The sequence below is a fragment of the Dicentrarchus labrax genome, unplaced genomic scaffold (genome assembly GCF_905237075.1).
Source record: "Dicentrarchus labrax unplaced genomic scaffold, dlabrax2021, whole genome shotgun sequence".
In the NCBI taxonomy this organism is placed as follows: Eukaryota; Metazoa; Chordata; class Actinopteri; family Moronidae; genus Dicentrarchus; species Dicentrarchus labrax.
This window is the reverse complement of record NW_026136703.1, coordinates 12,522,847-12,549,474: the sequence shown is the minus strand read 5'-3', so window position 1 is coordinate 12,549,474 and position 26,628 is coordinate 12,522,847. Positions and strand designations below refer to the sequence as shown.

Below are 26,628 nucleotides of genomic sequence, written 5' to 3'. Positions count from 1 at the left end.
GTTCATTAAATATGCACTGTGTGAGACAGACTGAGAACATGTCCTCCACGGCAGGGGGCCCAGGAGACACGGCCGGCACAGCTCTGCCTAAGACACGGACGGCACAACACAGCACAGTGCAGACAGGATGGGCACAGGCTAAATATAATAGTCTCATTTTCATTGCCTTTGTGTTTGTCTGCCATAGTGTAACAACAGATTTCTGCACATATATCTCTTTAAACACAATAGACTGTGGTTCTGTTGTTATGTACAGTTTTATTTACAACTGAAAAACTCAGCAATGAAATCAACTTATGCACATCTTTCTATCTGTTTGGTATAATGCATAAATTGTGTATGTACTATTGATTGCCATATATACATTAATGGCTTGCTCCATCAACATGACAACATTGACATAATTCTAAATGGTAGCACATTGTTTTACTATGTATAAACATATGTTCTGTTACACTGTACATTAATTAACAGTCCAGAAGGCAGATATTTAAATATCAATATTTACATTCATGCATCCATCAGTTCTCTCATATAAGTACATGGTGGGGTATACTGTTAAGCTAATAACCTGTGCATGTTTTGATGCAAGCATGTGTTTTTCCAAATTTCCACAGTTTAGCCAATATCTATACTTAACTGACAGCCACAGAGTACAGCCCACTCTCACTGAGTACACTCATCTGCATGCACACTCACAGACAGACAGACAAACACACACTCACACACATGCACGCACAGACACACGCAGATTTAATGTAAAAAAAAAAAAAAAGCAGCAGAGCAGAGCAGCGTTGAGTGATGCTCCAGTTCAGCTCAGTTATGTTTTTCCAGTGGGGATGTGGAGGATGCCTGTGACAGCACTGAGTCACACACATCCCTACTGAGGCCATCCTCTGTGCAACCTGATCTCTGGCTATTGGCTAAGTCTCCTGTCTCTCACCAGTCACAAGGTCAGCCCTGGGCTCATGTCCCCTGTTTCTATAGCGATGGGCTAAGCCCGTCATGACAGATAGAAAAATGAAGATTGTCAAACCCAAACAAAACACGGCTGAAGGCATCTAGCTGACCCCAAGACTCTGAAACAACAAGATTTAACCAAATTACTTGTAATATCAGGTTTAACTTTAGGGTGGCGTGGGCAATGAATTAACAAATCTAAAATGGGGGCTGGCATATGATGCAGCACAGAAATAATGTTTGGAAAACACACATTCACATAGCACATCATAGAGACCCCTGGATTTTTAGCCAAAGTCTCAGGGAAACAGAGAAAAGCATATCAAACATCCAGAGACAAAACAACTGATACCAAAACTCTTTGCAGTGAAGCGTGTTTTCTGCATCAGTGTCTCAACAAACTGACAGCAGGCTTAAAGCATTGGAGCATCACAAATGAATTATATGGTTTATAAATGATTCACTTAAAAAACAGAGCTATCAAGAAATAAAATGAATTCATCAAGATGTTCAAGAGTTGTAAAGATGTGAGTAACTTACAAGACAGTTTTTTTTCTTTTAAGTAGAAAAATAAATTCAAAGATAGATAAGTAAATAAATAGAGGAAATAAATTGATGAATGACTGAAGTATATTACATTGAGCCTAGGTCTTCGGTGGCATTTTTGGCATGGTAAAATAACCAGTCCCCTGTTGATGTTGTTGCTCTCCTCCTCTTTTTTTTATATGGATTTCTTTAAATTGCATAGTCAGATGAATCCACATCTCAGAGCCAGGACCGACAGTAACATCATGCCTCTCACAAAGCATCTGTCTCAAAAATGGAGAACAAAAGATGGACAGTGTGTAATTAGAATATAAAAAAATGTTGCATTCTCTGTAAAAACTGCATGCACGTTATTTATTGTGTGTGATGGGGCTGTCCTGTCTGGCCACCCATGGGACTGCAGGGCTGCTGTATTGTCTGTTGTTCCATTGCAGATGTCAACAGTGTGTGAGGTCTGGATCTGCCGCAGACTGGCAGACAGTCCCTCTCCAGCCAGCAGCCAACCAGCCTGTCAGCAACACTTGCTGTTACTAAGAGCCTAATGTTCAGCCTGCTGTGCCACTTTCAACACCATGGGGGTTTGTGGATTTTTCTCTCCGTCCTTTCTGCCTTGATTTTTTTCCCTTCCATCTTTTACAGCTCCTCTGGAGCTGAATGGTGTCTTCAGTCCGGGCAACATGCCAAGCAAAGAGGAAAGATTTACCTATTCGAAAATCTTGGGTAAAACCCAGTTGCATTCTGGGTGAATGGGGATTGTTGTTGTATTTGGGGTGGGTGGGTGGGTGGGGGGGGTGAGACGGTAATTGTGATGTCACTTCCTGTGTCTACCAGGAGACAGTCTATACCACAGTGTTGTTCGTACCCATGGCCTTCTTGTTACGGATGCTCATGGCATATTCCCCACGACTTGTCCCGTTCTCTTCTTTTCGTAGTGGTTTCCTGTGAATAAACATTTTCATAAAGTGAGGACAAATTCCTTGACAAGAGAGATGTGACGTTAGCTAAAGGCCATGTCATTAAACAGAGTTTCTAGACTGTTAACCTTTAGGCTGATTTGATTTCACGGGCTGCTCTGGGTGGATACGCTGGTCTCAGCGATCCTTTCTAATAAGCTCAATGTTCAAAGGTCACTTTGGCAAGGAGACAGGAGGCAAAGATACATTGCAACACAGGGGATAAGGCAATTACCTTCTCTGACTGGTGGATGCAATCTTCCCTCTAAGTAATGAGTATGTGTGTGGCTGTCAAAACAACTTGGGAATAACATCGATACATAACCTCCTGTGAAATTCCCCCTCAACACTGGTTGCACGGTAATACTCAGTCATTTCTAGAAGTACATTCTGGTGCAAAATAAGCTGCAACACATGATCCCCTTGCTGCTACTGGCCTGTGAAGAGCAGTATCATTCAATACAGCCCTTTTCATGCACTCCTCTGTGCCTTTGTGGTTATTATATTTGTCCAGTGTACTGTGGCTTCTGCACCGACCCCCTCAGCTGCTCTCCCCTGCTTGGGCTTATGTAACTCAGAGACAGACCTGAATACAGTTAGTACAGTCATTGTCCCACTCAACACTGTACAGTGCCTTCACTGCCACAGAGGACCCTTGAGCGACATCTTAACTCAGTGTCGCTCCCCTCTGAAAGCCCTGGCTGGTCAGTCCAACTTTGACGAACAGTCATTCCCAGTCCAGTCCAGCACAATCTGTTTCCCTTGCAGAGGGGGAATCCTTACAGGGTGAATTGATCATATGTACATGACATAATGCAATCAAACTCAAAAGTCCTGCAAAAAAAAAAACTACGTTTGGTATGTTCATAATGTTTTGTTTTGAGTCATAGGTGAGGATAAACATTTTAATTACCTTTTTAAAGAGGCAATGTAACTTTTGAAAAGAAGAAATACCACAATATTCTTATTACAAACAAAAAATGTAACTCATAAACAATAAAACGTTACATAAATGTTGCTCACAGCTGCTTACAGCCTTTTCCAGTCTGGTATGATCAGTTGTGTATGTTAGCTAACTTTTGGTAGATGTTTCAATGTCAGAGTTAGTTCACTAACAATAGACTGTATAATTAATAATGGACGTAGTCTCTGTGATGTTGCCCATAGGTTTCTGAAGAGATGTCGTGAAGTTCAGCGTGGTTGGCTCTGGTCGTCGCCATCTTGGCAGTCCTGACTCCACTGGCTCCCGGCTAATCCAAAAAATTGGCATATATACGTGGAGCTATGGCAGGTTGAATGGAGCCTAATTACTGAAAACAGCCCCCTGTGATGGCACCCACCTGTCAGTTAAAGAGGCCATGCACTTAATTATGTATAACTTTAAGCCTTAATATGATTTAAATCTGTGGGTTTTATAAAAATTCATCCCCTGTACAGTTGTCATGAACTTGGTATTTTCTGAAAGACCAGAACCATTTTTGTTTTTGTATCAGGCTGTAAACATGTTTATTTCTGCTGTAAAGTTTGGCATTTTAAAATGGGACCTTATGGAGATTGACTCACTTCTGTAGCCAGCCTCAAGTGGTCGTTTGAGGAACTGCAGTTTTTGTTCAGCAAAAATACATTGACCAGCTGTGTCCACTAGTCCAATGTGTAAGAGTTAGTGGCATCTAGTGGTATACTTGCAGATCACTTCACCCTCCCCTTCCAAGGATGAAACTACGGTGGTCGCAAAAAATGAAAAAATATGCCCCTATTCACAGCCAATGTCTGGTTTTTCCCTCATGGACTACTGTAGAAACATGGCGGTTCAACATGGCAGACTCTAAAGAAGGCGACCATGGTGTCTGTTAATATTAACGGCTCCTTCAAAATTTACAAAATTATTATGTCCATGACCTCAACACCTTACCATTGAGTCACCTTGAACACCTTTGACAGCCTCTCAGTATTAGTCAGTTATATTTCATCCCCCCGTGTGTATTTAAACAGATATTTTCTGAATCAATCAATCTGAGACTGAAAAATAAAAACAACTGGTGTAAAGTCTAAGTGTATATTTCTGTTACTTAAAATGTACAAGCTCATCATATATGTTGATATCTTTTGTGACATTTCTATATAATATAGCCAACTGATATTAATATTTCAGTCAGTGAGTCAGTCTAGTAAATGTTCAATTACTTGTGTACTTTTCATGCACATGCTCATTTTCTCCTTGCTGTCAACTCAATTTGTCAGCTGTCTTTTTTTGTTGCTCCCACACACTTAAGCCAATCTGATTTTGCCACACCTGTTCAACACCCATCTTGTTGCTGTCAGGTTTTAAAACTGTTCCTGTCTTGGCTGTTTTTCAGCTGTCATTTCAGCGCTGTGAACCACCTCCGCCCCTCCACCTCCTGTGTTCATCAGAGCACCTCAGAAATCCTGCTCAGCTTAACTTGTTTTTCCATTTGAGGATACACCAGGGAAAAACTTTCATCTGTCGCCAAAGTCACTTTCAGGATCTTAACCAGTCTTTAAAGGATTTTGACTCACTGAAAAAAAGGCATCTAATAAACACTCTGCCTCCTCTGTAAGCGACATGATGGGTAGCAATTTCATCTGTCTGTCAGCCCACCACTTTGGCCCAGACTAAAATATATCAACAACTGATACATGAATTAACATAAAATTTTGTACAGACATTCATGACGTTTCCTCTATTAGTTTGACATATTGTCTCCACAACTGTTGCCATTACATTTGATACAGACATTCATCTTGCCTTCAGGATCAATTGTTATATCTTCGGTGATCTTAACTTTTCATTTAGTGCCATCATCAGGTCAACATTGCAGTTTGTCTAATACCAAATACCTGCAATGCTAAAGACATTCCCAGCCTCTGTTGTACTTGTGTTTAGTGATGTTGATTAGCAAATTTTTGCATGCTAACATGCTAAACTAAGATGGTGATCATGGTAAACATTAAACCTGCTTTGCATTGTCACTGTGAGCATATTAGCATGTAGATGTTAGCATTTAGCTCAAAGCACCACTGTACCTAAGTACAGCCTCACAGGGTCTTTGCCATTTTATAGTCTCAGAGTGATAAGACTATAATATTTATGTTCAATTCGATAATGAATAACTAATAAATCATTCTTTTTCTCTTTTTTGTGAACATCTCACATTGTGTTTATTCTAGTGGTTGGTGCTGTGAGCTAGTTACAGCAAAGTTGTAAACAAAACTTGAGGCAATGACTCAGACTTCCTGTGGGACTCTGTCAGCTGGGAGAGGTCATATGGCTTAGGACACCGGGGATACATGCTGGCCATGTAGGACAGATGCTGCTTGCTGTGTCCCTGTGAGACCCCGGGGAAAGCCTCAAATAGGAAACTGTCCAGCCCCAGGGTGGAAACACATTCTGCTGCGGGGGAGATGATTGGCTAATGTAGCTGCAGCTCGGGGAGTTGGGATATACCAAAGTTTTCTCCGAGGGACAGACGGCAATGTTTACAGCCAGTCCGGGAATTCTTCTACTTGGAATAAAAAGTCAGCGGGTAAGATATTCGTTTTACGTTATGCAAGGTCCCTGCAGCTGCATTAATGATTTTTATTTTGAATATTTTTGACAGGTCACTATTTTATCTTTCATGTTGTAAAATACTGTTTGACATCGGTGATCTATAGCCCGCTGGAAGGTGCTTCGGCCCTGTTTATTTCTCCCAGGATGTAATCTCCGCTCAGACTGACCCTGTCGCTTCGGGCCACCACACAGGGCAGAGCATTGGGGCCCCAAACCGACCTCTACCCAGGCCTTCAATAATAGATGCCATGCTGTTGACACATGGCAGGTGGCAACACAACACTTCACAGGTTAGATGAATATTTCATATCAAAGCTGTGCAATCACAGCACACTTTCCTGTTTGAAGTTTGGGGAATGGATCATGGCGAAATTGGGACATGTGTTGAGCTGTTTACAATTACTCCAGCCATCTGGAAATTAGAGTAACATGCTATGGTTCAAAGAAAAAGCATTAAAAAACAGACTGTTAAAATCTGTCACCAGTTTTGATGTGGTGTAGTCAATTTGAAAAATAAAACAGAGGAGATTAATAATGTATTAGTAAATGTTGGATTTTAAACCATTTTGCTTGACAAGTATTTTCCTTTTATTGTATCCTTGGTTGAGTATTTTGGGTATACTGTAATGCCCTTGGACGGCACCAGCTATGATGTATTATCTGTCTTTGGACAAGCCTCCCATAGCGGTAAGTGATTGGGAAAAGCATCAAGCTTCATTAGTCAGTTGGTTTGAGTTTTGTTTGTTTTGGCTCCTTGAATGGCTGACAGCCCGGACTGCAGCATCATGTCTTTTGCTTTGGATGGCACAGCAACACTGAAACGCAGCGTGCGTCTGAATCCTCTTCTCTATGCTTGCACACACCAGCCTCCCTGGTGCTGTGGACTCTGAATAGAATTGTATGGAAGTGTTTTTTTCTTTCCAGCCCCTTTGCTTCTGACAGATGACTGGCAGACAAAGATTATAAAAAATAACAAAAGGCCAGGAGGGCTGGGACCCGCAGAGCTAGCTCCTCTGCTGTCTGTGGTGCTCAGACCCTGGCCCTCGGCCAGCTGATTTTCATTGGGAAAGCCCGGAGCACTGAGGGGCTGGAAGGGCTATATATAACTGGCTGTGTTTTTCTCAGTGACAAACCCTCTCTCACATTGTTATTGACTAAGACGCTCAATTACTGCCTTCGCTCGCTCTGGTAGACAACATTTTTTCTGTCCTTTTCGCTGTGTAGTTTCCTTTCCCTTCCTCTCAGGAACGATGGATGATTAGAGCATCCATGACAAATGTTAAAGGAATCAGTTTTTCCCTGGACTGCTCTCTTATTGGCTGGTGACTGATGAATGTCTAATGAGGGCAGTCTGGCTGGACCTGTGTATTTTTCCCTTCTCATTCAGAGTGGAGGGCAGCTTGTCGTGGCACAAAGTCTGCAGTCTAGAGCCCACAGAGCTTCAGGACACGACCCGCTTGCATGTATAAAAGATGTGGCCTGCGACTGAATGACTGCGCAAATTAATTCATAAATAATGACTTGGCTTTGGGGCTAGAGCCCGTATTGCAACAACACTTTCCTACCACTGCTGCATTAAAAAAGGTGCCCCTTGGCTACACAGGGGGCTGGAGAATTGCCATAATGAATTCCTGAGCCAACCACCCATTACTTCCGCTGCCTGACTTTGCCTATTTGTTGTTTAAAGAAAGGAGAAATAGAGTTCTGCTGAGGAAAGCCATATCTGGCATGCAGGCTTAATACAGTTCCATAAATATAATATACTGATGATACTAAATCAATTTAAATACACATAAATGATAATAATAGCAGTAGCTCCCCAATTCAGCATGCACATGTGTGGCTGTTCTCACACAAGAGTCAATGTTTATGCCATATTTTATAGAGTTTGTAAATATGCCAAGATGATATGTCTATGTAAAGATGTTGTGTGGATGGGTGGGTGTAGTATCCTCTGCATGCCTCTCTCTGTGCATGTGCAGCACTTCGCACGATGCGGATGTGTGTGCTTGTTAAATGTCTGCAAACATTAACGTGTATGTCAGAGTGCATGTGTGACACCGTGCTGCCTGAATGTCACACAGAGAATTGGGTCTGGGTTGTGCTGCAGGCTAAAACCTCACGCAGCCTTTTCTCTAATAAGCCAAATGGGGGGAAAACAGTTCCCGCTGCAACAACAGCATCTTGGGATTCCTCTGCTCGCCTATTGCTTTTACTTTCATGAACCCAGCTGCCATTCTAAGCAGCTTTAGACACTTAAAATCGACGCAGTACTGTAAAGTTGGGTCATCATGCACCTTAATAAATTAATTTAGAATATGGGATATTTCTGGGTGACTCAGTGCAGTGGATCTTCCTCGTTGACATTTACAACCCATTCCATTACCTAACCTCTGACCTCAGTGTGACCCTGCAGGGTGATGACGACAGGGTCATCGTAGTCTCCTGCATGACTCACACGATGGCAGGGCAGATAATTCCCGTGGGTCAAATAACATGATGTGCTGAGTAGACTGGCTCTGACAGTTCCTATTTCAATTTGACATCATTTAAAATATTTCAGAGATACGCAGGAGTGAGATATATGACTGAAATACGAAGAGAAGAGAGAAAAGTGACAGTCCAACCTCTTGATGGCCTTGTAGCAGATGATGATGGCTGAGAGGAGGAAGACAACCGAGGCACAGCCCACCGTTCCAAGCACTATAATGTCCATCTCCATCCACCATGGCCGCAACAAGGGCACTATGGGCTCTACCACTTAGAAAAAAGAGAAGAGGGGACAGGAGGAGAGAGATTTGGATGCAGAAGAAGAGAATAAATAAAATGCATTTCACAAAATAAATCAGAAAAATCGGTTCAAAATCAAAAAAAAAAGATTTACTATGCTGATCACTGACCCGAGTCTTGCATTATACAACATAATAACAGAGCAACATGGAGCTGATTTTCCTCCCTGCTCTCTGAGTTGGGAAGACGACGTGTCCTCGCCTGTTCTGTAGGTCTTAGGTTCAACGTTCAAGGATATCCAACCCGACACCATGAATCATTTAAGGTCCCGTCAGCCTTCCTTACACCAGCACTCTTGTCCACACCAATTACTGTTGCAGGAACCTCCTGCTCTTTCCACATTAGACCCGTGGAGTAAGACCACTCACCAGGAATGTTGAATAACATTATGTGCATCAGCAACTTCGTGTCTGTAATGCAGAACTTTCCTTATCTCTTTCTGCAGCATTTGATGCTCTCCCACCATCTATAAATCAGTTTAGTCATGTGCATACCCATCTATCTATTGATATGAATGACGGTTTGTTCCAGTTTTATGCAGAGAAAATACACTGCACCGTATATACAATAACAAACTCGTAGCTCTTGCATTAACAGTTATTTTTGTATGAATGAGCGGAAGGGTTTACACCATAGCAACAAATACTCCTTACTAATGCTGTAGACTATTTTCCAACACAGCACTTTTCTATGGAGCAAATAACAAGGCACGGCTCTCCCCGGTACAGCGCACGTCATAAGTCACTATGAATTTAAAAGCTCCTCTCAGCCAAACTTCCATTTTAATCCTGCATTTGTCAACGGCTGTAGGATTTAATTCAGTCAGTGGTAAGGATCTACTTCATTGTGATAAAGCACACTCCTTTGAAGGACTTCGAAAACCATTTTTAGCACACACAGACTTACTTAACGTTGCCAATTTTTCTCTCCACTTTTTTTTTTTTTTAGACATTTAGAAGATAAGATCTCAGTCATTGTCCCAGTTTTTCATGTTAGCTATGCATATTCATTGCAGACTACAGTTTAAAGCAAAATTGCATCGCTAACTATTCTGTAAATTGGACTACTGAAGGAATATCAAGATAATTATGCGCCTGTATAGATTAAATTGGGAGAAAAAAAACCTCCCTTTAAGTGAATTATTCATGGTGGCTCCACCCTCTGCAAACATTTATGTGTAAAGCTGAAGGAATACAAATTGGCCTGCTTGTCATATTTATGGTGACATACTGCTGTTTATGGAAGCATCGAACACTGTGGATACAGCGTTCACTCATGCGTTGGCCGTAATTGGGCATTCAACCCCCACCTTAGCTTACAGTCAGATGGTCCCGGCAGCATTTATGCAGTGACCAACATTAACAGAAGGGTCTGTAACTCGTTTCATACGTAGCTCACATGGCGAGTCAAGAAAAGAAAAATCACTGGAACTGATTGATTAAAACCTTTACACTCCTGTCTGTTGGGACTTTAATGATTAAGTACTCCTCCCCACTCATAATATTAAGGACTCAGGGTGAGTGATTCTAAAGAGCCACAGTAATAGCTCAGAATGGCTGCATCATCAGCAACGCCTGTCCCATATTTCAGTGCACTGTTCATTAAGGTGCTTGGGACTACATACAAATCATATCAACTTTCAGCGAGCAGGCCAGTGAAATATGTTTGCCTATCTGTCAGTGGATTTACCATCTCAGAGTGGGATGAGAGAGAGAGTGATGTAGGGGAAAACTGCCGCAACAGGCAGTGGATGAGGTATGTGTGCTTGTTGTATAAAGCACGGACACACACATAGACTTATTGCCGGCAGCTCAACTTCAAAACGAAGCTGGAATTACTGGGCTGGTTCATTAGCCCCTTATCTCTATCAAATTAAAGCTAATTTAATTAACTCATCTGTGTTTTAATCAGGGGTCCTCCGGGGGAAACCCTACCACTGAACCACTGAGCTTGGCAGCCCAGCAGGCATGGATTTCACAGGCAGCTGGGTACTCCCCAAGGTCAGACCCGGCATAAATTAGTCCTGTGTTCAGCTGTCAACATCCTGCTGGCTCTATCACACGCACAGAGGCGCACGTGCAAAACGGCGCCCATGCACAAACACTCACACAGTAATCTCAGGGGGGCTGATGGCACATTTTTCTTTTGAGCATAAAAGGAAACACTTGACGTTCAAAACAGTTTCCTCTGACTAGCCAGTTGCTTGACACCTGCGTCTGGCTAGGAATGAAGATCCAACTGTGGGGCGAGAGCAGACTGAGAGTGAGACAGACAGACTTGGAGCGAGACAGGTGTGAAACCTGGGAGTGTGAGCTGGGAGTCTTACCTGTGGTGCCCAGTAGCCGTGGGGGAGGTGGTGGAGGCGGCGGAGGAGGAAGAGGAGGGTATCTTCGACAGTGGCATGCCAGCTGGCATTGTTCACTAACTTTCTCCGCCACCGTCCGTGAGCATGACCTCTGGAGCTCTCCCTTATGGTGAGGGAGAGATAAAAAGAGAGACATTGAAATGACTGAGGCACCCATCCTTTAGTGCATTACTCAGAAGTGCCATGAGCACAACACTGTGCAGCACAAATGGAGATGCTTGAACACTCAGCAGCCTCTTAGTTTGCAGCACTGTGGATACCCTCTCAGCATTCTTTTCGTATCACAGCTCCAGTGTTGTTTGTTGTCAAAGGGGCTGCTGTGTATGTAGTACATGCAGAATAGTATCACGTCTATGGCTGCAGCCCGCTCCCTGTAAGAAACCACCCACCAACAGAGTGGGCAGCAGGCTGCCCCGAGGAGTGTGCGTGGGTGGACTTGGAAACTCAAGCAGATCACATTACACATGAACCCTGGCAACACTGTGTGCGTGTGAACAACAGCTCACCACTATCTGTAGGCAGCAGCACAGGGCAGAGGTTAGAATACTCATCACTAACATATGCCTGCTGCGGGGTTCCTGGTGGGATAACTGAATATCGTTATCATAAAAACACAGTTGGCTACTCCATGTTCCCACTACAGAGCTGAGTGTGTGTGTGTGTGTGTGTGTGTGTGTGTGTGTGTGTGTGTGTGTGTGTGTGCATACATAGAAACCTTTCTCATGCCTTACTGGAAACTCTACACACGCAAGCCTGTCAGTATTTCCTAAACACAGGTGTTGCCCTGGACTGGTGACCCTGATGTAAACACACATGCAATATTAATGGGAATAAGTTGCTTGAAAAAGCTAATCAGTTCTCCAGTTATTATCCATAGTCCATCAGTAAATCAAACTCCAGTTACATTAGTGTAACCTCTCCTCATGCGTAAAATTGACAAGTGGCGCGCCTGAACATGCTCCTTACCTGGCATGAGAGTAAAAACAGTGAAAGAAGGCAATGACCGAAGAAAAAAGGCCAAAAACTTAAAGTAAATGGCATTAGATCTTGGACCAGCATTCCTCTTGCGCTGTTCTCGAAGATACTAGGCAACGTTTCCAACAAATGAATGCAGTATACATAGGCTTGAACAGTTTGGGAAATAACCATCCACCCTGTCCAGTTGAGCGGCGATATCTGTGACAAGCGTCTCCAGAAATAGTTTATGCCACAATCATTTTCCTCTTGAAATCCCGTTGTCGATAGCATAGGACAGGCGAGCCGGTGGAATGAGTATACAAATCTCGATAATTCACATCTCGAAAGTAGTTTTTTTTCTTATTGGCACTCAGATAGCGACCTGAATCACGCCGCTAGTACTCCGTGCAATGTGAGGGCGGTAGATGGCCCGTACCTTACATCCCTCCTCGGCTGCGAGCATGAGTGCAAATGGGCCACTCAAGCCATCGAAGTTGAAGAAAAAAAAAAAAGCGAACAGAGAGAGATCCTCAGGAATATGGCGCGGCAGGATTCCTCGCAATAGGTTCACACATCCCCTCAACTTATCTAGGCTGAATACTGTATGGGCGAGTCCGGAGGGCAGAGCCGAGGGTTAAACTGATGCATCCCCCTCTGTGCCAAAATACAGCGGGCTGTTTTATACCGGAGCATCACCGCCGCGCACTTGATGCAGCGCTCACATCAGCTCAATCCTGACAGCGTGTGCTCAAACAAATTCACCCTCCGCTCCTCAAAAAAGTCCTCCTCCCTCTTTAAAAAAAAAAAAAAAAAAAGACACAGTGGGGAAGGGGACGTGGTTAGGAAGGCGTCGTTAATGTCAGCTGGGATTTGTTTGTTTTGTTTATGTTTGTGTGTGTGTGTTTTTTTTTATAGTGGTCCAGGCAGAAAGTATAAAGCCCACAGAGCGTGGAGGCGAGTCCGTAAGGATGACGCGTACTAGACCGAATTAAAGTCAAGTGGAGAGAGAGAGAGAGGCAGAGAGAGAGAGCGAGAGAGAGAGAGAGAGAGAGAGAGAGAGAGAGAGCGCAAGACGCCTACCGACTGAAAACATTGCCATACCCATGTTTGATGTGCTGTGTGCGCCTGCTACTAGAACACTCCGTGGTCCAGTGTCCCAAAGTAGGCTGAGATAAACAACACTGATGTAACCTGGCATTCGCTGCTAATGCTCCACAACAAAGACATTTATAAGATATGTATTTGGTGTTTATTTGAAGACCTCCAGGCTTCATTTTCCTTTTCTTGGCACTATTACCTTTGACACCACGTTGATATAATAGGTGATGCTGTAGGCCAGAGTTAAAAGAAATGCAATGGGTAGTGTTTTCAGAGCAGAGTTGCATAATGTTGTTGGTGGTCTCCACTAGGCACAGTTATGAAATTACCCTACAGCCCACAGCCATGTACGTGGTACCAGAGAGCCAACGTGACATTAGAATTTAACTGACAGTGGGAAGAAAACATCAGTGCTCATCTTAATCTGACAATATACAAGTGTTTGGATCTGTATACTGTGTCTGTTATTTTACATCACCACATTTATAAAAGCTACTCCTAATGTTAGTGATCACTATTCTAGAGCTGAAGCAATTAATAATTGATTAAGAGATTACAGAAAACTAATTAGTAACTTCATTCTGCAAGAAAAGTATTATAAATGTAAATTAAATATCTTTGGTTTTGAACTAAAGATGTTGACTTGGGATTTAGGAAATGATGATCGGCATTTCACACAATTTCACAATTTTCTGATTTTTATAGCCTTTCAAAATAATAATTAGTTCCAGCCTTGCACAATTAAATACTTTCCCTTCTGTATCTTGGAGCTCTATAATCCCTTAAACTGTTAAAGATCCATCATCTTGCTTACAAGCACTTCAACTGGGGCAAAGCTGGAAGCCGAAGGGATCGCCTTTGCAGGACAGCGTCTCTCCTTGGTACACCAATACGAGGCCCAAATGTATGTCAGTTTCATTGCTTATTAATGTTTCATAAACCCACAATAATTTGTTGTGCCCAAATAACTTGTGTTTGAAAGTACTGCTTGTGGTTTAAATAACAGAAGTGACAGCCAATTGTGTCACAGCCTGCTTATTCCAAATAACACAAACAGCATCTAAGCCAACAATTCCAACAATTTTGGATTAAGATCAATGGATTCAGCATCTAGCCCTACAGTCTTTTGTTGCTGCTGAGCATTTATCACATCTCTTGCCCATCAAAAAGCTCTTCACAGACAGTAATGGGGTGAGCTCATGCACAAGAGCTGTGGATGACTTTTAGAGTGGAAAATCCACATCTGCTGTTAAACTGCATTTGCACGCACAATGCAGAGATTTTTCAGAGTTTTTGAAGTACACAACAAGCCTGGATTTGGCATATAGTGTACCCAGCGGTTCAGCTCATCCATCCTCTCCTACAGTCTGTCCCAGTATTGATTATCTGACAAGAGAAAAGCACTACATCCTCCTGGTTCCTTCCTGCTGCCTCACCTCTTTCCAACAAGCAGCAATCTGCCACAACATACATCACATCCCTTTTAAACCCAGATAAGGAAACCTCTTAATAAGATTACTGTGGTCTTTCAGTGTTATTATTCTTATCAATGTACTTAATCAGTACCTCTACTAACAAACAGAGCCCAAAAATATTACTTGCATCAAACAAGAAGAGAGTGTAAAACCCTCTGTCATTTAAGGAATATCAATTTTCAGGGAATAATTAACTCAACTGCATTTGTCTTTACTATCTGTGTATTTGTTTTAACAGTCCAGCTTGGCTGTGTTGTAGTGGAGGTAGATTGCCATCTAGTGGGATATTCTGGCAACACATGACTTTAATGCGCTCCACATAAATATTTTACAATCATTCGAACAAATGGATACATTAAGCAGTTTATTTCCTGTTATTTAAAGTGTTGCCTACATAACAATACAACTGAATCACCACTAAAAATGGCTTTACTTTAAACAACAAACAGACATCTCTTTTCTAAGGAATGTGAGGAAAGTGCACTATTGTCTGTAGTTTGGATTTATGGCACTTATTTTATAGTTCTTTTCTGTCCCTTTTTATGCATATATTTTACAAAGGAAAAATAATCAAATATGCAAGGAAACCAAATGAAGAATGGTCTATGTCCATGTTGTCCTTTATCCAGATCGAGATATGATAACATCCTTGTTGTTTACAGTGAAGGTGATTCACTTCCTCCATATTCCTCATCACACCCCTTACTATGTCCATAGCACACTGGGAAGATCCATTTTTACCAGTTGTTAGTTATTGCTTTTTCACAGCTAACCAGTAGAATTTCATAGAGATATACATAGGTCACTTCCTAACACAACGTCCTATGTTATCAATACACAAATACAGATACACAAACACTATCTTACTGTCCTCAGGAGTCTAAAGATATATTGTGCAAAAATATGGTAATCTGTTCACACAGACCAGAAGATGTGAGAATGATCAGTATCATTTTAATGTGAGGTGTGATGAGGAAACAAATAAAATTCTCTTGAATTTTCATGAAGTCTCTCCATTTCCTGGAATTTGTATATGTATTTAAGACATTTTTGAACAAAGAAATAACAGAGTGCTTACAATAGAATGTTCCACTTACTACCTTCTGGCGAGGAGCTAGTAGAGACAGAGTTGGATTTCAGTTGTATTAGAGCTCCGCTGGGCTTCTGTTACAGAGTTCAAACATTGTGAGCAATGATGGCTCAGTAGTTTGAAACATCAGCACCCAAACTTCCTGGCTGCAATCTTTCCTGAGTGCAGCTTGCATGTGTGCACCAAAGATTTGTTAAGTTAGGTGCATATCTCTAGTGCACACATGCAGCAGTTACAGTGACACCTTAACTCCTTTGTTGGTATGTCTGTTTGTCTGTGTTAGGTTGATTTATAGCGTGTGCAGACGGACTCCCATGACCCTCTTAAACTGGATTTAAGTGGTTAAGTAAATATAGCAAAAATCCCATAAATCAGCTCAAACCCCCTAAATTATGGGCAAACATCCCATCCACCTGTCTTGGCACAAGAACAGCGGCACGTTGTGGGATTTATGGATGCCACTATGCTTCCTCTTTCTCCTTCTCATTCCCCCTCACTTCAAAAGCACAGGAGTGGGGTGACAGGCCAGGGGAGGGGAGCCCCATTGTTAATTGGCCTTTTCAGCTGAACAGAGAGGTGAAGGGAGGAAGAAGAGAGGAGCACAATAGGGTCCCATTGCCTCTCCAGAACAAGAGGGATGCACCGCCTTAAAAGATAGACCAGTCAGAGCACATATAGACCTGCAGAGCTCTCCTCAGACAACCCCAAACTGAGTGAATGAGGCAATCAATCATGTAGCCTGCAGCTCACTGTGAACAAATGGCCTGTAGCCTTGATAAAGACTGCAGAATTTTTTAAAGATTCTCTGTCCTGATGCTAGAGTGGCTCGGTATGCTTTAGGGGCAGCATAGTGCACAAGCATGAGGTGTTACTTACCAGACAAACAGTTTCCTCACATCTCACTCCACTCCTGCTGCGGTTCAATGGAACGATAGGTACCCCTTTCCACTTCAATAAGGGGATGAAGCTCAATTAGCATTTCACAAGTCCCCTTTTCCTCCTCCATTGCAACCTTCCCCGCGGAGACCATGCTTTCTCTGGGGATTGTCCTGTTTTGGGCCCTTGTTGCCGTTGGCAGGGTGACAGTATTCGAGTGTGCAAACTTGTGCTATTGTCCGCGGGCCAGAGGGAGCCATGGAGACCCCATAATATGACACAGGAAAATGTTTGCTGATGGCAATTCTATGGGCTTTGTCCGACTCTTTCTCCTTCATGACGACTCGATTTAAGTCTCTAAATGTTTGACTACAAATGCAGGAGTGCTATCCAGCTCCTTTCCCTTTGTCCCGCGAGGTTTGAATGAGTAATTCAGCCTTTGTGTCGTTCGATTGAGGGGGCAAACAGAAAGACAAGATTCTTGAGCGTTCAAGCCCCTTTCCATGGTTATGCACTCTTTAGATCCCCCCCACCCCTCACCAAATCCTACAGCTGACATCACTCTTGGGGAGGGTATGAGGGGTCCCTGTGTTACAAACTCAACGTCAACAGCTCCAGAATAAAGTTAGAATTCGTGCATGTTTCAGCAGAAATTGCGTTCATTTTTATTCATGCGCTCTCCGGATTATAGGTTCGGATAGGAGATGTTTTGGCCAACGCGCAGAAATCACCGTGTAGGGAAAATATCGCATCCCCTCAGCGGCTTTTTCCAGATCTCCATGACAACAATTTGCAATGGTGAAGAATTCGATACCAGGGCGCTTGGAGGCTGATTGGGGTGCATTGTGAGGGGCCTGGGGTCGCTGATTGGTTCAAGGAAAGCACCATAACTACAAGGAGTTTATATTCATTCAACTTGTTGAAGTGCTCCCTTCTGCAGCCTGGAGAGAAGTCTGTGCTTGGAGTGTGGTTTTGAGAGAGTCTGGATTCACCCAGCAGTGGTGAGTAAAGGGTTATTACACATCACCACGTTCAATCTACGCTTGATTTCAGAACTCCTAAAACAGAGCAATGCGTAATTACGCAAAATTTGTTTTCTGATTTCCCTTCAGATCCTGACGATGGACTACAAGTTCTAACATGGACTGAGTTGACCTGAATCTTTGCAACAATGGCAAACGCAGACAGTGAGGTCAAGACGTTGCTGAATTTTGTGAATTTGGCATCCAGCGACATTAAAGCGGCTTTGGACAAGTCAGCTCCGTGCAGACGCTCTGTGGATCACAGGAAATATCTGCAGAAACAACTTAAGCGTTTCTCTCAGAAGTACTCCAGGGTCCCGAGATGCCACGCGCACAGGTCTGCTGAGTACGGGTGCGCCAAACCGGTGGGGACTGTCCACCCGAGTGTGAAGGTCGCAGAGAAGGCCAGTCCGGATGCGCAAGGTGTGGAGAATGCGGGGAGCGCTGTGGAGCAGGTGCCTATGAGGAAACGCCAACTACCAGCCTCATTTTGGGAGGAACCCAAGTTGACGCAAACTAAGAAGGAGCACTCACTTCTAGGGTTGAAAAAGAACCCCGCAGGTACACCTGAGGGCAGCGAAAACGAAAACAGGAAAAGGAGTTACGATGATGATGCAAAGGCCATCCTGTCTGCGTCTAGTCGACGCAACTCTGCGGACAAAGACTCGCTGAAATTGGACCTGAGCTCTCACCACTGTGTGAGTGTGTGCGGGTGCTGCCCCTTCCAGTACCACGGACACCAGGTCCTCCACAGTCACATTGTTGTCCCCCATCCGCCCCTGGGACTGTGGAGCAAAGCAGCAGGGACTGAGATAGAGAGACCCGAGCATCCTTATGGACAGAAAATTCACACGCACGTTGTGGTCAAACCCATACCGACCAAACCCACCGTGCAGTCACCCATCTTCAGTGTGTTTGGATTCATTTAAATGCTCTACTAATGGACCCATCACACAAAACATGTGTATATAGGACTAATTATTTCCATTTTTCATGTGTCCTCACAGCCAACTCTTCCTCTTTCAACATTTGTACGAGACCCTTCCTCAAGCACTTATTGGAATGCTTCGTCTATTTTTATCTTTTAAATCTAAAGGACTGAGTTGCACTTGCAGAATAACTTCATCATGTTCACTTTCATGCCAGTCTGATGCCTCCAAGTATCTGAAAACTGACAGTAAGTTAAAAGCTTTCTGCTTTTAGGTCTCTACAGAGAATGACTTGTTATTTTAAGTACCAAAAGTCATGCAAGTGAATGAAAGCATCCTGTTTTAGTTTTCTTTTTCAACTATGAGAATAGAATGTGGGACATAGATTTGCCTTTTCTTTGTCAAAGTAATGTTTGATAGGCCCGTTTGAAACAATGACTTTTATTTTTAAATAAATGATTCAACTTTCCTCAAGAACTCCTTTGGGCATTAGATCATTTCCACTTTCACTCTTTATGTGAAACTACAAATCCTTCAGACGGACCGATTAAAGAACCTTATTGTCACATTACATATTTTATAAATAGGCATTTTATACATAGAGAATTCCTTTGAGGGGACCATTTACAGATTCGAGATATTAGATTAAACTAAAAAAAGAAACACAAAACGATAAATTTAGCCACATCTCTGATGCCTATATTCCTTGACGTTCATCTTAAAGTCAGTCAGCCAGGCTCAGGTATCTGATCAGTCTGTCTGGCAGAGGGAGGCTTGTGAGAGATTTTAGTCTGTGTCTCCCCATTTGGGTCCGAATCCTTAATCTGCAAAGGTGCAGCAGTGGACGCGGTGATACTGTGGACAAGAAAAAAGAGGATGGTCACTTGCATATTTACAACAGTTATATGCATGTGGGAGGAAGTGAAAGTCAGAAGTGAAAGAGATGTTAGGATGTAAGTGAGTGATAAGATTTTGTCTGATGCTTACATGACTTCCTCTTAACAGCGAGCCATTCTTCTCGGCTGTCTAGTAGTTCAGTGAGTTTGCTGCACAGCTGAACATGACCAACATGCTCCATCAGCAGGTCTATGACCGGTCCTGCCCATTTACACATAACTGATGTTGAGATCCACTCACAGAACTATAGAAGAAAATCAGAGAAAAAAGCAAAATTACAAATTTGAGTTATTCAAAAATCTGTGACATTGTTTTTGCTTATTTTTCACACCTGAGTTGCCCTTCCTGAAGGCTCGCTGCAGTTTAAAGGAAGCATAATGTCATTCTGCAGAACATATCCATTGCTGCCACTTCTTATATGCGATCCTCCTGATGTCGGGTGAGGGGCACTGCCGTGTGTACATGTGAAACAGGAGAAGGCGTCGCAGCCATTGTCCAAAAGGCACTTGAGTAGAGGCAGATTATTCATGCAAAGTGCAACAACGGCAGGGAACGTAGTAGCATAAGAAGGGATTCTGGCGCTTGCATCGGCACCTCTCTCCAGCAGCAAGGACACAGTGCTGACACAGCCCTGCCGTACAGCCATCAGTAGAGGACTGACTGGGTCTAGGTTTAGACTAGCGCCGGCGTTCAGCAACACCTCTGCTGTCTCGGTGCTGCCGTTGGCGATAGCAAAGTAGAGGGCTGTTGCACGTCCATCAGCATACTGGATGGAGTGACTGTGGGCCAGTGTCGCATTAACATCTGCACCTGTCTTGAGTAGGACAGCTGCCACAGTGTGTCTGTTGTGCTCTGCTGCCAGGTGGAGGGGGCTGATACAACTGTGGCGGAGCCTGGCTCGACTTGTCACTGAGACAAGCAGGGACACAATCCTGAACACAAAGTGAGGAAATACATAAAGACAACAAATACAATGCAACTATTATCATTGCTCCATTTACAATAACCTCACTATTGTATCTCAATGCTTACATCTTTACCTAATAATAAGTTATAGTATGTCAACTTACTCATGGTGTCCATATTGGGCAGCAACATGCAGCGGCAGCAGTCCTGAGTTAGTGGGTTTGTTGGCGTCTGCATTTTTAGTTATCAGCACTGCTACGCTTTCCTTGTGGCCATTTTTACTAGCCTCATGCAGCGCCGTGACACCATCACACGTCTGCATGTTCACATCTGCACCTACAGAAAAGCATTAGTCTTTTATAACCTTTATGTGGAGATCAGAAACATGAAAAGGAGGAATATTTTGTGCAGAAAAGTACCTTTCCCAATAAGGTAACACAGCGCCCTCATCTGTCCTCGCTGAGCTGCTACAATGAGTGGTGTGATGCTGTAGGTATTCGGTGGATTGATTGTGGCCCTGGCTCTTATTAGTATCTCACAGATCTCTGTGTTGTTCCTGGATACAGCCTCGTGGAGGGCTGTCCAACCCTGACCACACCGCTGGTTCACAGTGGCACCGTAGGATAGAATGAGGCTCACCATGTCCACATTCTCCAACTCACAGGCTACAGAAACAGATGAGACACTGGGTGATTTCTTCCAAACACCTGGTTGATACACAGTTATCCATCATAGTTCTACTATATACAATTGATTTCACAGCTGTACCTTTATACAAAGGGGTTTCTTTGTTCTTGCTGCTGATGTCAGGGTCAGCGCCTGCCTCCAGAAGGCATCGCACACATGACGAGTGTTCACAAGACACAGCAAGCAGCAAGGCCGTCTGCTCCTGCAAGGTACGTTTGTCTACTGACCCTGGATGGGCTGGAGCAGAAAATATACATATCACACAAACCAGCTGAGTGACAAATTTAGCCTTTTGAAAATGTGCAATCGGCAAAACACCACTTTGAATAGTTCTCCTTTTCCCACACTATCACACAGAGCCCACGTGATTATAAGTGAACACTGTTTGGGGAGCCTCAATGACGCTTTCAATGTCATACCCCTCAGTAGGGTCTTCAAGCACTCTGTCTGTCCACAAAAGGCAGCTTCGTGCAAAGGTATCCACCCATCTTTGTTCTCCTTCAGCAGGCGGTGAGAGGCTGATGTTGCCAGATCATTAACAGCCTTCACATCCCCTCTCCTGATGGCAAAGACCACTGGGTCAACATCCCTTGAAAGGAGAAAAAAAAACTGTATAAGTGAATTAATACTTAAATGTGATTGAGTGTAATTTCAGACATCCCTGTGTGAGGGCTGTAGTTCTGATGCAAACATGGACCTTAAATCTTATCTATCTATATTTAAGTGATTCTGTTGGGGTTTTTTTGGCTTTATTGAACCTAAATAAGACATTCTAACACATATTGGATTATAATCAACCAGGAGTAATCGTGTATCACTCGTATTCTATAGTGACACAGAAAACCTCTTTCTCTCTCTCTCTCTCTCTCTCTCTCTCTCTCTCACACACACTCAGACACACACACACACACACACACACACACACACACACACACACACACACACACACACACACACATCGCAGCCTCCGTGTCAAACAGCCCACAACAAAAGACTCACTCCGGCTCTGACGTTACGTCGCGCGGACCGTCTCCTCTCCTCCTGTCTCCTGGCAGTCGCGACAGAACATTATTACATTGACCTCCAGCATTACGGAACTGAGATAAGTATTCAGAATAGCTGAATTTGGTCATTACTGATGAGAGATTGGACGGCAGTGTCTCCTCACAGGGCGCAGCAGCGACGGAGCAGCGCGCAGCCAACGAGCGGGGCTCAGCTGTGCGCTCTCAGATTATTTTGGGACTGTATTGTCAGGCCGCAGGGTGACGGGTCTATCCATATATGTCAAGAGACTCGAACATCCAGAGATAAGGCAAACAGCGCTGGAGATAATGCAGCCCGAGTGGAGGCTTTTTTCTTTGCATGGTGTCTTTATTTAATTGGCTGGATTCCATTAAACAATTAAACAACCGGATAATAAAAAGCACTAATCTTAAAAAAAAAAACTCTGGAAGAATGGGCAGGAATAGTACCAGAGGTAAAACACAAAACAAGGAATAACAATGATTACTACATCAGTTTAAAGATAGATCCACTATGACCCACTCACTACTCACTTTTGAATGTCACAGCTGAAAGCTCAATCTAATGTACGATACAGGAAGGGGCTGATTTTAGAAAATACCCCTCCCCTTGACTCGAAACCAAAAAAAGGGTGAAATTCAGTTTCCCCAGAGTGATGGGCTAGAATCTGTTTAAATTTTGTAAACAGTTTATTTTTCCATATTAATTTTTGTTTGGTTTTGCAATAAAAGAGTCAAAAATAGGAAGGGAACTGCTGGAAGATGTACAGAGAACCCTTTTCATGTAAATTAGGAGAATCATGCCTGTAAAGGTCCATGTGTAACATTTCAGAGGATCTATTGGAAGAAATGGAGTATAATATTCATAAGTATGTTTCCATTCACCTATAATCACCTAAAAATAAGAACTGTTGTGTTTTTGTTTTTTCTTAGGATGAGCCATTCAAATCTACAGATGCGCGTTGCCTTCCATGGAGTCCGCCATGCTGACCTGCCAGAAGTAGCTTAGTAGCCCAGAACAGACAAACCAAACACTGGCTGTAGATAGAAGAGCCTTTCATGTTTTTCACAAACCGTTCTCATATCCAGGTCGTCAAATACAGACGTGAGCAGTGTTCAGTTAGCCGGAATCTGCAACTTCTCTGCTAGATGCCACTAAATCCCACACACTGTTAAAAACCTACTGTATATAACCGGTGTGTATTTGTAGAAACTCCTTTAACCCCCCCAAGTGCCCAGAAACACTACTGAGGATGTGACCTCTGTGAACATAATCTGTTTGGTAATGTGTTCACACCAGAGAAAATGACATCATTTCATATGCCTTTCAAAGAAAATTATTTCCCCTCATATGTCTCCTAAAAGAGTTCAAAATGAAGTCCCATTGAGCATTTGAGCATAATTGTGTCTTTACTTTTTTTATTTGGTTGGCGACAGTTTGTCTGGCAAAACTCTAACTCCTAAAAAAACGATTCCTTTCTCTTTAAGACAAACCACCAGATATTGTTAGTGCCTGTAGTGTCACAGAGGTACAGTGACATAATTGTACCTTACCTCATACTGGCTTGTAACTAATGACCCCACTACATCACGTTTAGTGGGCTGCAGTTTCTCCACAAGACAAAGGTGTTTTGTGATTGGCAAACAACCTGCCAATCTTAGGAATCAACAGGGACGTCATAGCAGCAGTCTTAGACATTTAACAGGGCAGACATTCAGCTGTTGCACATTTACAGTCAGGCCAACTGCAGCCAATAGATATTAGAGAAGGGGTGTTTTTCTTTTACTTCTTCTTTTCTTTGTGTGTATTTTTAAAGTTATAGGTGAAAAAAAAAAGAATAATGGAATATAACTTTGTCACATCTCACCTTGACCTCCAACTACTGTTAACTACTCTAGCTTGTTGCTGTAATCACTAAATATTCGATTATAATGATTTTTTAAAATTATTTGATCATTTATTTCCCTTTCTGTGAACCAGATATAACATTAAGTTTAGTTAATGTTTAAATGATTTCACAGACACCAAAGTTTCTACTTCAAATATTCAGCACAGGCAAAACTTTTAACCATTGTGATAATTATCAATAAAGTAGAATATAAATAAGGACAGCCATATTTAACACATAAAAAAACTAATTTCAACATTTCAAAGGGATTGTTGTATTATAACACATTTTTGCATCTGCATACTATACAACAGACTCCCCCTTATTTTAAAAGTGCTTTATAAAATAATATCATGTTTCCTCACGTGAGCAAGTTCACTGTTGAGTTGGTTGATGTGTGGAGACTCAGGGAGTAGACAGCCAGTCTGTATTTGAGATCATTGTTTAGCCTCTGGTAAAGAGACCTGGATCTGCTGACTGCGATCATCACAGAAGCAGATGCGTTGTCCAGCCCGAGGACCTGGATGTCCAACAGTGTGCTGCTGTCCTCTTCATAGACCAGGGATGAGGCTGATGATCAAGACCAACAGATCAGGAAACCATAGTCAGAACAGCTGCAAATGTAAAAACAGGTTTTTAAAGTCCCTAAAAGAAAAGGTAATACATACACAGTAACACACGCAAATACTATATAGTCATACTGTATGACCGAACTCATTTGATGGAGCTGAAATCTGCACTGGCAGGCATCAGAGCAGCAGCAGCAGCTCAGGCTATGAGGATAGATGCCTTTTAAGGGCATGTTCAACTGTGCTTGATTCCACTTGATTCTGCTGCTCCAGAGGCAACACCAATGTGAGGTCGTGTGTAGTGCTACAGTGAGTTATGCAGCAGAAAGATGCCATTAGAACAACAAATAAAGCTGGAGTTAGTTTGTTTGCTCAACTGCGACTATGATTAATGCACTAAGAAAATACTGCTCTTAAATAATATTTTTAAACAAAAAATAAATACCCACACACAGTGAGAGGAGAGATTTAAACATATTTGGATGACTCAAAGTATAAAAGTTAAAGAAGAAACATAATTGAACTCACCAAGTGATCCTGATTCCTCATTCACAGAGTGAGTGTTGATCCACCTTTATAAAACTGTCTCATATTCCTCTGTTGTATCAGCTCCTATTGCAATGTGAAGTGTGAAAACATGCTTGAAGAGCACAGAACAATGACAGCTGATTTTTGTTTCACAATCACTTCTTCGGAAGTGTTTGTGAAAATGACTTCCTGCATCTAAACCATTAAGCATCTGTTTTTTTGTTTGACACAAACAAGTCCTTCAGCATATCTATTTACAACTGGAAGAACTAGACTACCTAGTAGCTCGGAGGCTGTTGCCAAATTTCTTTCTTAATTTTCTTAAGACACACTTATTATTTATTTAACGTAACTTTATTTTAACTGTGCTGTCAAGGTGCTTTTAAGTTGAAATATGACAGGAAATGCAGACACACAGTTTTGTTATGTCCATTATTCCAAAGTGAATATTTCTCTAACATCATAGCCACCATGAACGTAGGATTTAGAGCAGGTCTGTTGGATAAGAAGATAAAACAGTGGCAATACTGAGAGGTGGTATTTAATTACAACATGGTCATGGTCAACTAGTTCACATGGAATTTTTCCTCTGAGCACTTTTGTTCTCTATTTAACACAAACACTTTTCATAGACTTGTCATGGCAGGAAATACCTGGGTGAAGCTAATACCACTCAATTTGAGTGTCCCCAGAAGCTTGTATTGAGCCTTTTTCATAGCAGGTGGAATTAATACTGTTAACCATCTGTTCCATTTAAGTTTATTAGCAAGCCTCATCAGTGAGCCAGCATGCACAGCGACAGCAACCTGGAACTAAAAAGCTACTTTAAGTTCATATTCATATTAATAATTACACCTGTGGTTTTCTTGCCATGTCAAAATGTCTGTTGGGAAAAAAAGGTCTATTAGAAAAACGTATGTGTATACAACCATCATTACTATTATTAATTTAACTTGTTATGACATGTCAAATAAGTATATAAAACCTAATATTTTAGTAAGTCTACCTCCAGTAAAAAATGTGGTTTGGTTACTGTTACTTCACTTGGATTATGCTTACGTCTAATCTGGGTTTAAGACGTGTATGCGGTTTTATGACATCGCTAGTTTTGAAACCATTATGGTTCAATATGCAACTTACACAAGTGTTGAAACCTCCAGTGCACATACACTGAGAATGAACTTTTCAGTCAAGTTGGAAACATCTTACATCCACCAGTTTAAACTTTGTTATGAAAATGAAAAATAAGTTTATGGATTTTTTTTTTTATATCAGATGAGTATTTTAGCTACATGTCTAAAAACATGTCTGAGGGAGATCTTTAATGGAAAGAGCTATTTTTTTTATGTTTTTATTTTTCATTTAATATAAACATTGACATGTGGACATGTCCAGTGGTAGAATGTAATTAAATACATTTACTCAAGCACAAATGTGAGGTACTTTACTTTATGTATTTCCATTTTATGCAACTTTATATTTATATTCCTCTACATCA

The 26,628-nt window shown here is 42.3% G+C and overlaps 3 protein-coding genes across 7 annotated transcripts; 1 reads left to right on the top strand and 2 right to left on the bottom strand.

Annotated features, from left to right (window-relative positions):
* Positions 1 to 238: 238 nt before the first annotated feature.
* Positions 239 to 13,090, bottom strand: prima1 (proline rich membrane anchor 1). 2 transcript variants are annotated; one of them, XM_051382189.1, is made up of 4 exons: positions 12,152 to 13,090; positions 11,147 to 11,288; positions 8,658 to 8,784; positions 239 to 2,445 (listed from the first exon to the last, which is right to left on the bottom strand). In XM_051382189.1, exons 1-4 carry the CDS (start codon positions 12,431 to 12,433, stop codon positions 2,346 to 2,348), a joined length of 651 nt encoding a protein of 216 aa, XP_051238149.1. In that variant the 5' UTR covers positions 12,434 to 13,090; the 3' UTR covers positions 239 to 2,345. The 2 variants fall into 2 exon arrangements, with proteins under 2 accessions (XP_051238149.1, XP_051238143.1); XM_051382183.1 differs by having other exon boundaries at positions 8,658 to 8,790; positions 12,152 to 13,088.
* A 4,207-nt stretch (positions 13,091 to 17,297) lies between these two features.
* Positions 17,298 to 19,109, top strand: LOC127353133 (protein FAM181A-like). Its single transcript, XM_051382160.1, has 2 exons — positions 17,298 to 17,682; positions 17,794 to 19,109. The coding sequence occupies exon 2, from the start codon at positions 17,853 to 17,855 to the stop codon at positions 18,630 to 18,632; it is 780 nt and encodes a 259-aa protein (XP_051238120.1). The 5' UTR covers positions 17,298 to 17,682; positions 17,794 to 17,852; the 3' UTR covers positions 18,633 to 19,109.
* Positions 19,058 to 26,604, bottom strand: LOC127353090 (ankyrin repeat and SOCS box protein 2-like). 4 transcript variants are annotated; one of them, XM_051382083.1, is made up of 9 exons: positions 25,131 to 26,604; positions 24,399 to 24,647; positions 21,542 to 21,711; positions 21,204 to 21,359; positions 20,855 to 21,100; positions 20,600 to 20,771; positions 19,861 to 20,461; positions 19,620 to 19,773; positions 19,058 to 19,487 (listed from the first exon to the last, which is right to left on the bottom strand). In XM_051382083.1, the coding sequence occupies exons 2-9, from the start codon at positions 24,518 to 24,520 to the stop codon at positions 19,357 to 19,359; spliced, it is 1,752 nt and encodes a 583-aa protein (XP_051238043.1). In that variant the 5' UTR covers positions 24,521 to 24,647; positions 25,131 to 26,604; the 3' UTR covers positions 19,058 to 19,356. The 4 variants fall into 4 exon arrangements, with proteins under 4 accessions (XP_051238043.1, XP_051238052.1, XP_051238060.1 ...); XM_051382092.1 differs by having other exon boundaries at positions 24,399 to 24,603; XM_051382100.1 differs by lacking the exon at positions 25,131 to 26,604 and adding an exon at positions 24,702 to 25,060 and having other exon boundaries at positions 24,399 to 24,603.
* Positions 26,605 to 26,628: the final 24 nt, after the last annotated feature.

Coding starts and splice junctions, on each gene's coding strand:
- prima1 (XM_051382183.1), bottom strand. CDS start 12,433: ATGCTATCGACAACGGGATTTCAAGAGGAAAATGATTGTGGCATAAAC. Junction 11,289..12,151: donor TGTTTTTACTCTCATGCCAG/GTAAGGAGCATG, acceptor CCTCACCATAAG/GGAGAGCTCCAGAGGTCATG. Junction 2,446..8,657: donor TGCTACAAGGCCATCAAGAG/GTTGGACTGTCA, acceptor GTTTATTCACAG/GAAACCACTACGAAAAGAAG.
- LOC127353133 (XM_051382160.1), top strand. CDS start 17,853: ATGGCAAACGCAGACAGTGAGGTCAAGACGTTGCTGAATTTTGTGAAT.
- LOC127353090 (XM_051382075.1), bottom strand. CDS start 22,255: ATGACCAAATTCAGCTATTCTGAATACTTATCTCAGTTCCGTAATGCT. Junction 21,360..21,541: donor CTTGAAGACCCTACTGAGGG/GTATGACATTGA, acceptor TTTCTGCTCCAG/CCCATCCAGGGTCAGTAGAC. Junction 20,462..20,599: donor GCCCAATATGGACACCATGA/GTAAGTTGACAT, acceptor CTTTGTGTTCAG/GATTGTGTCCCTGCTTGTCT.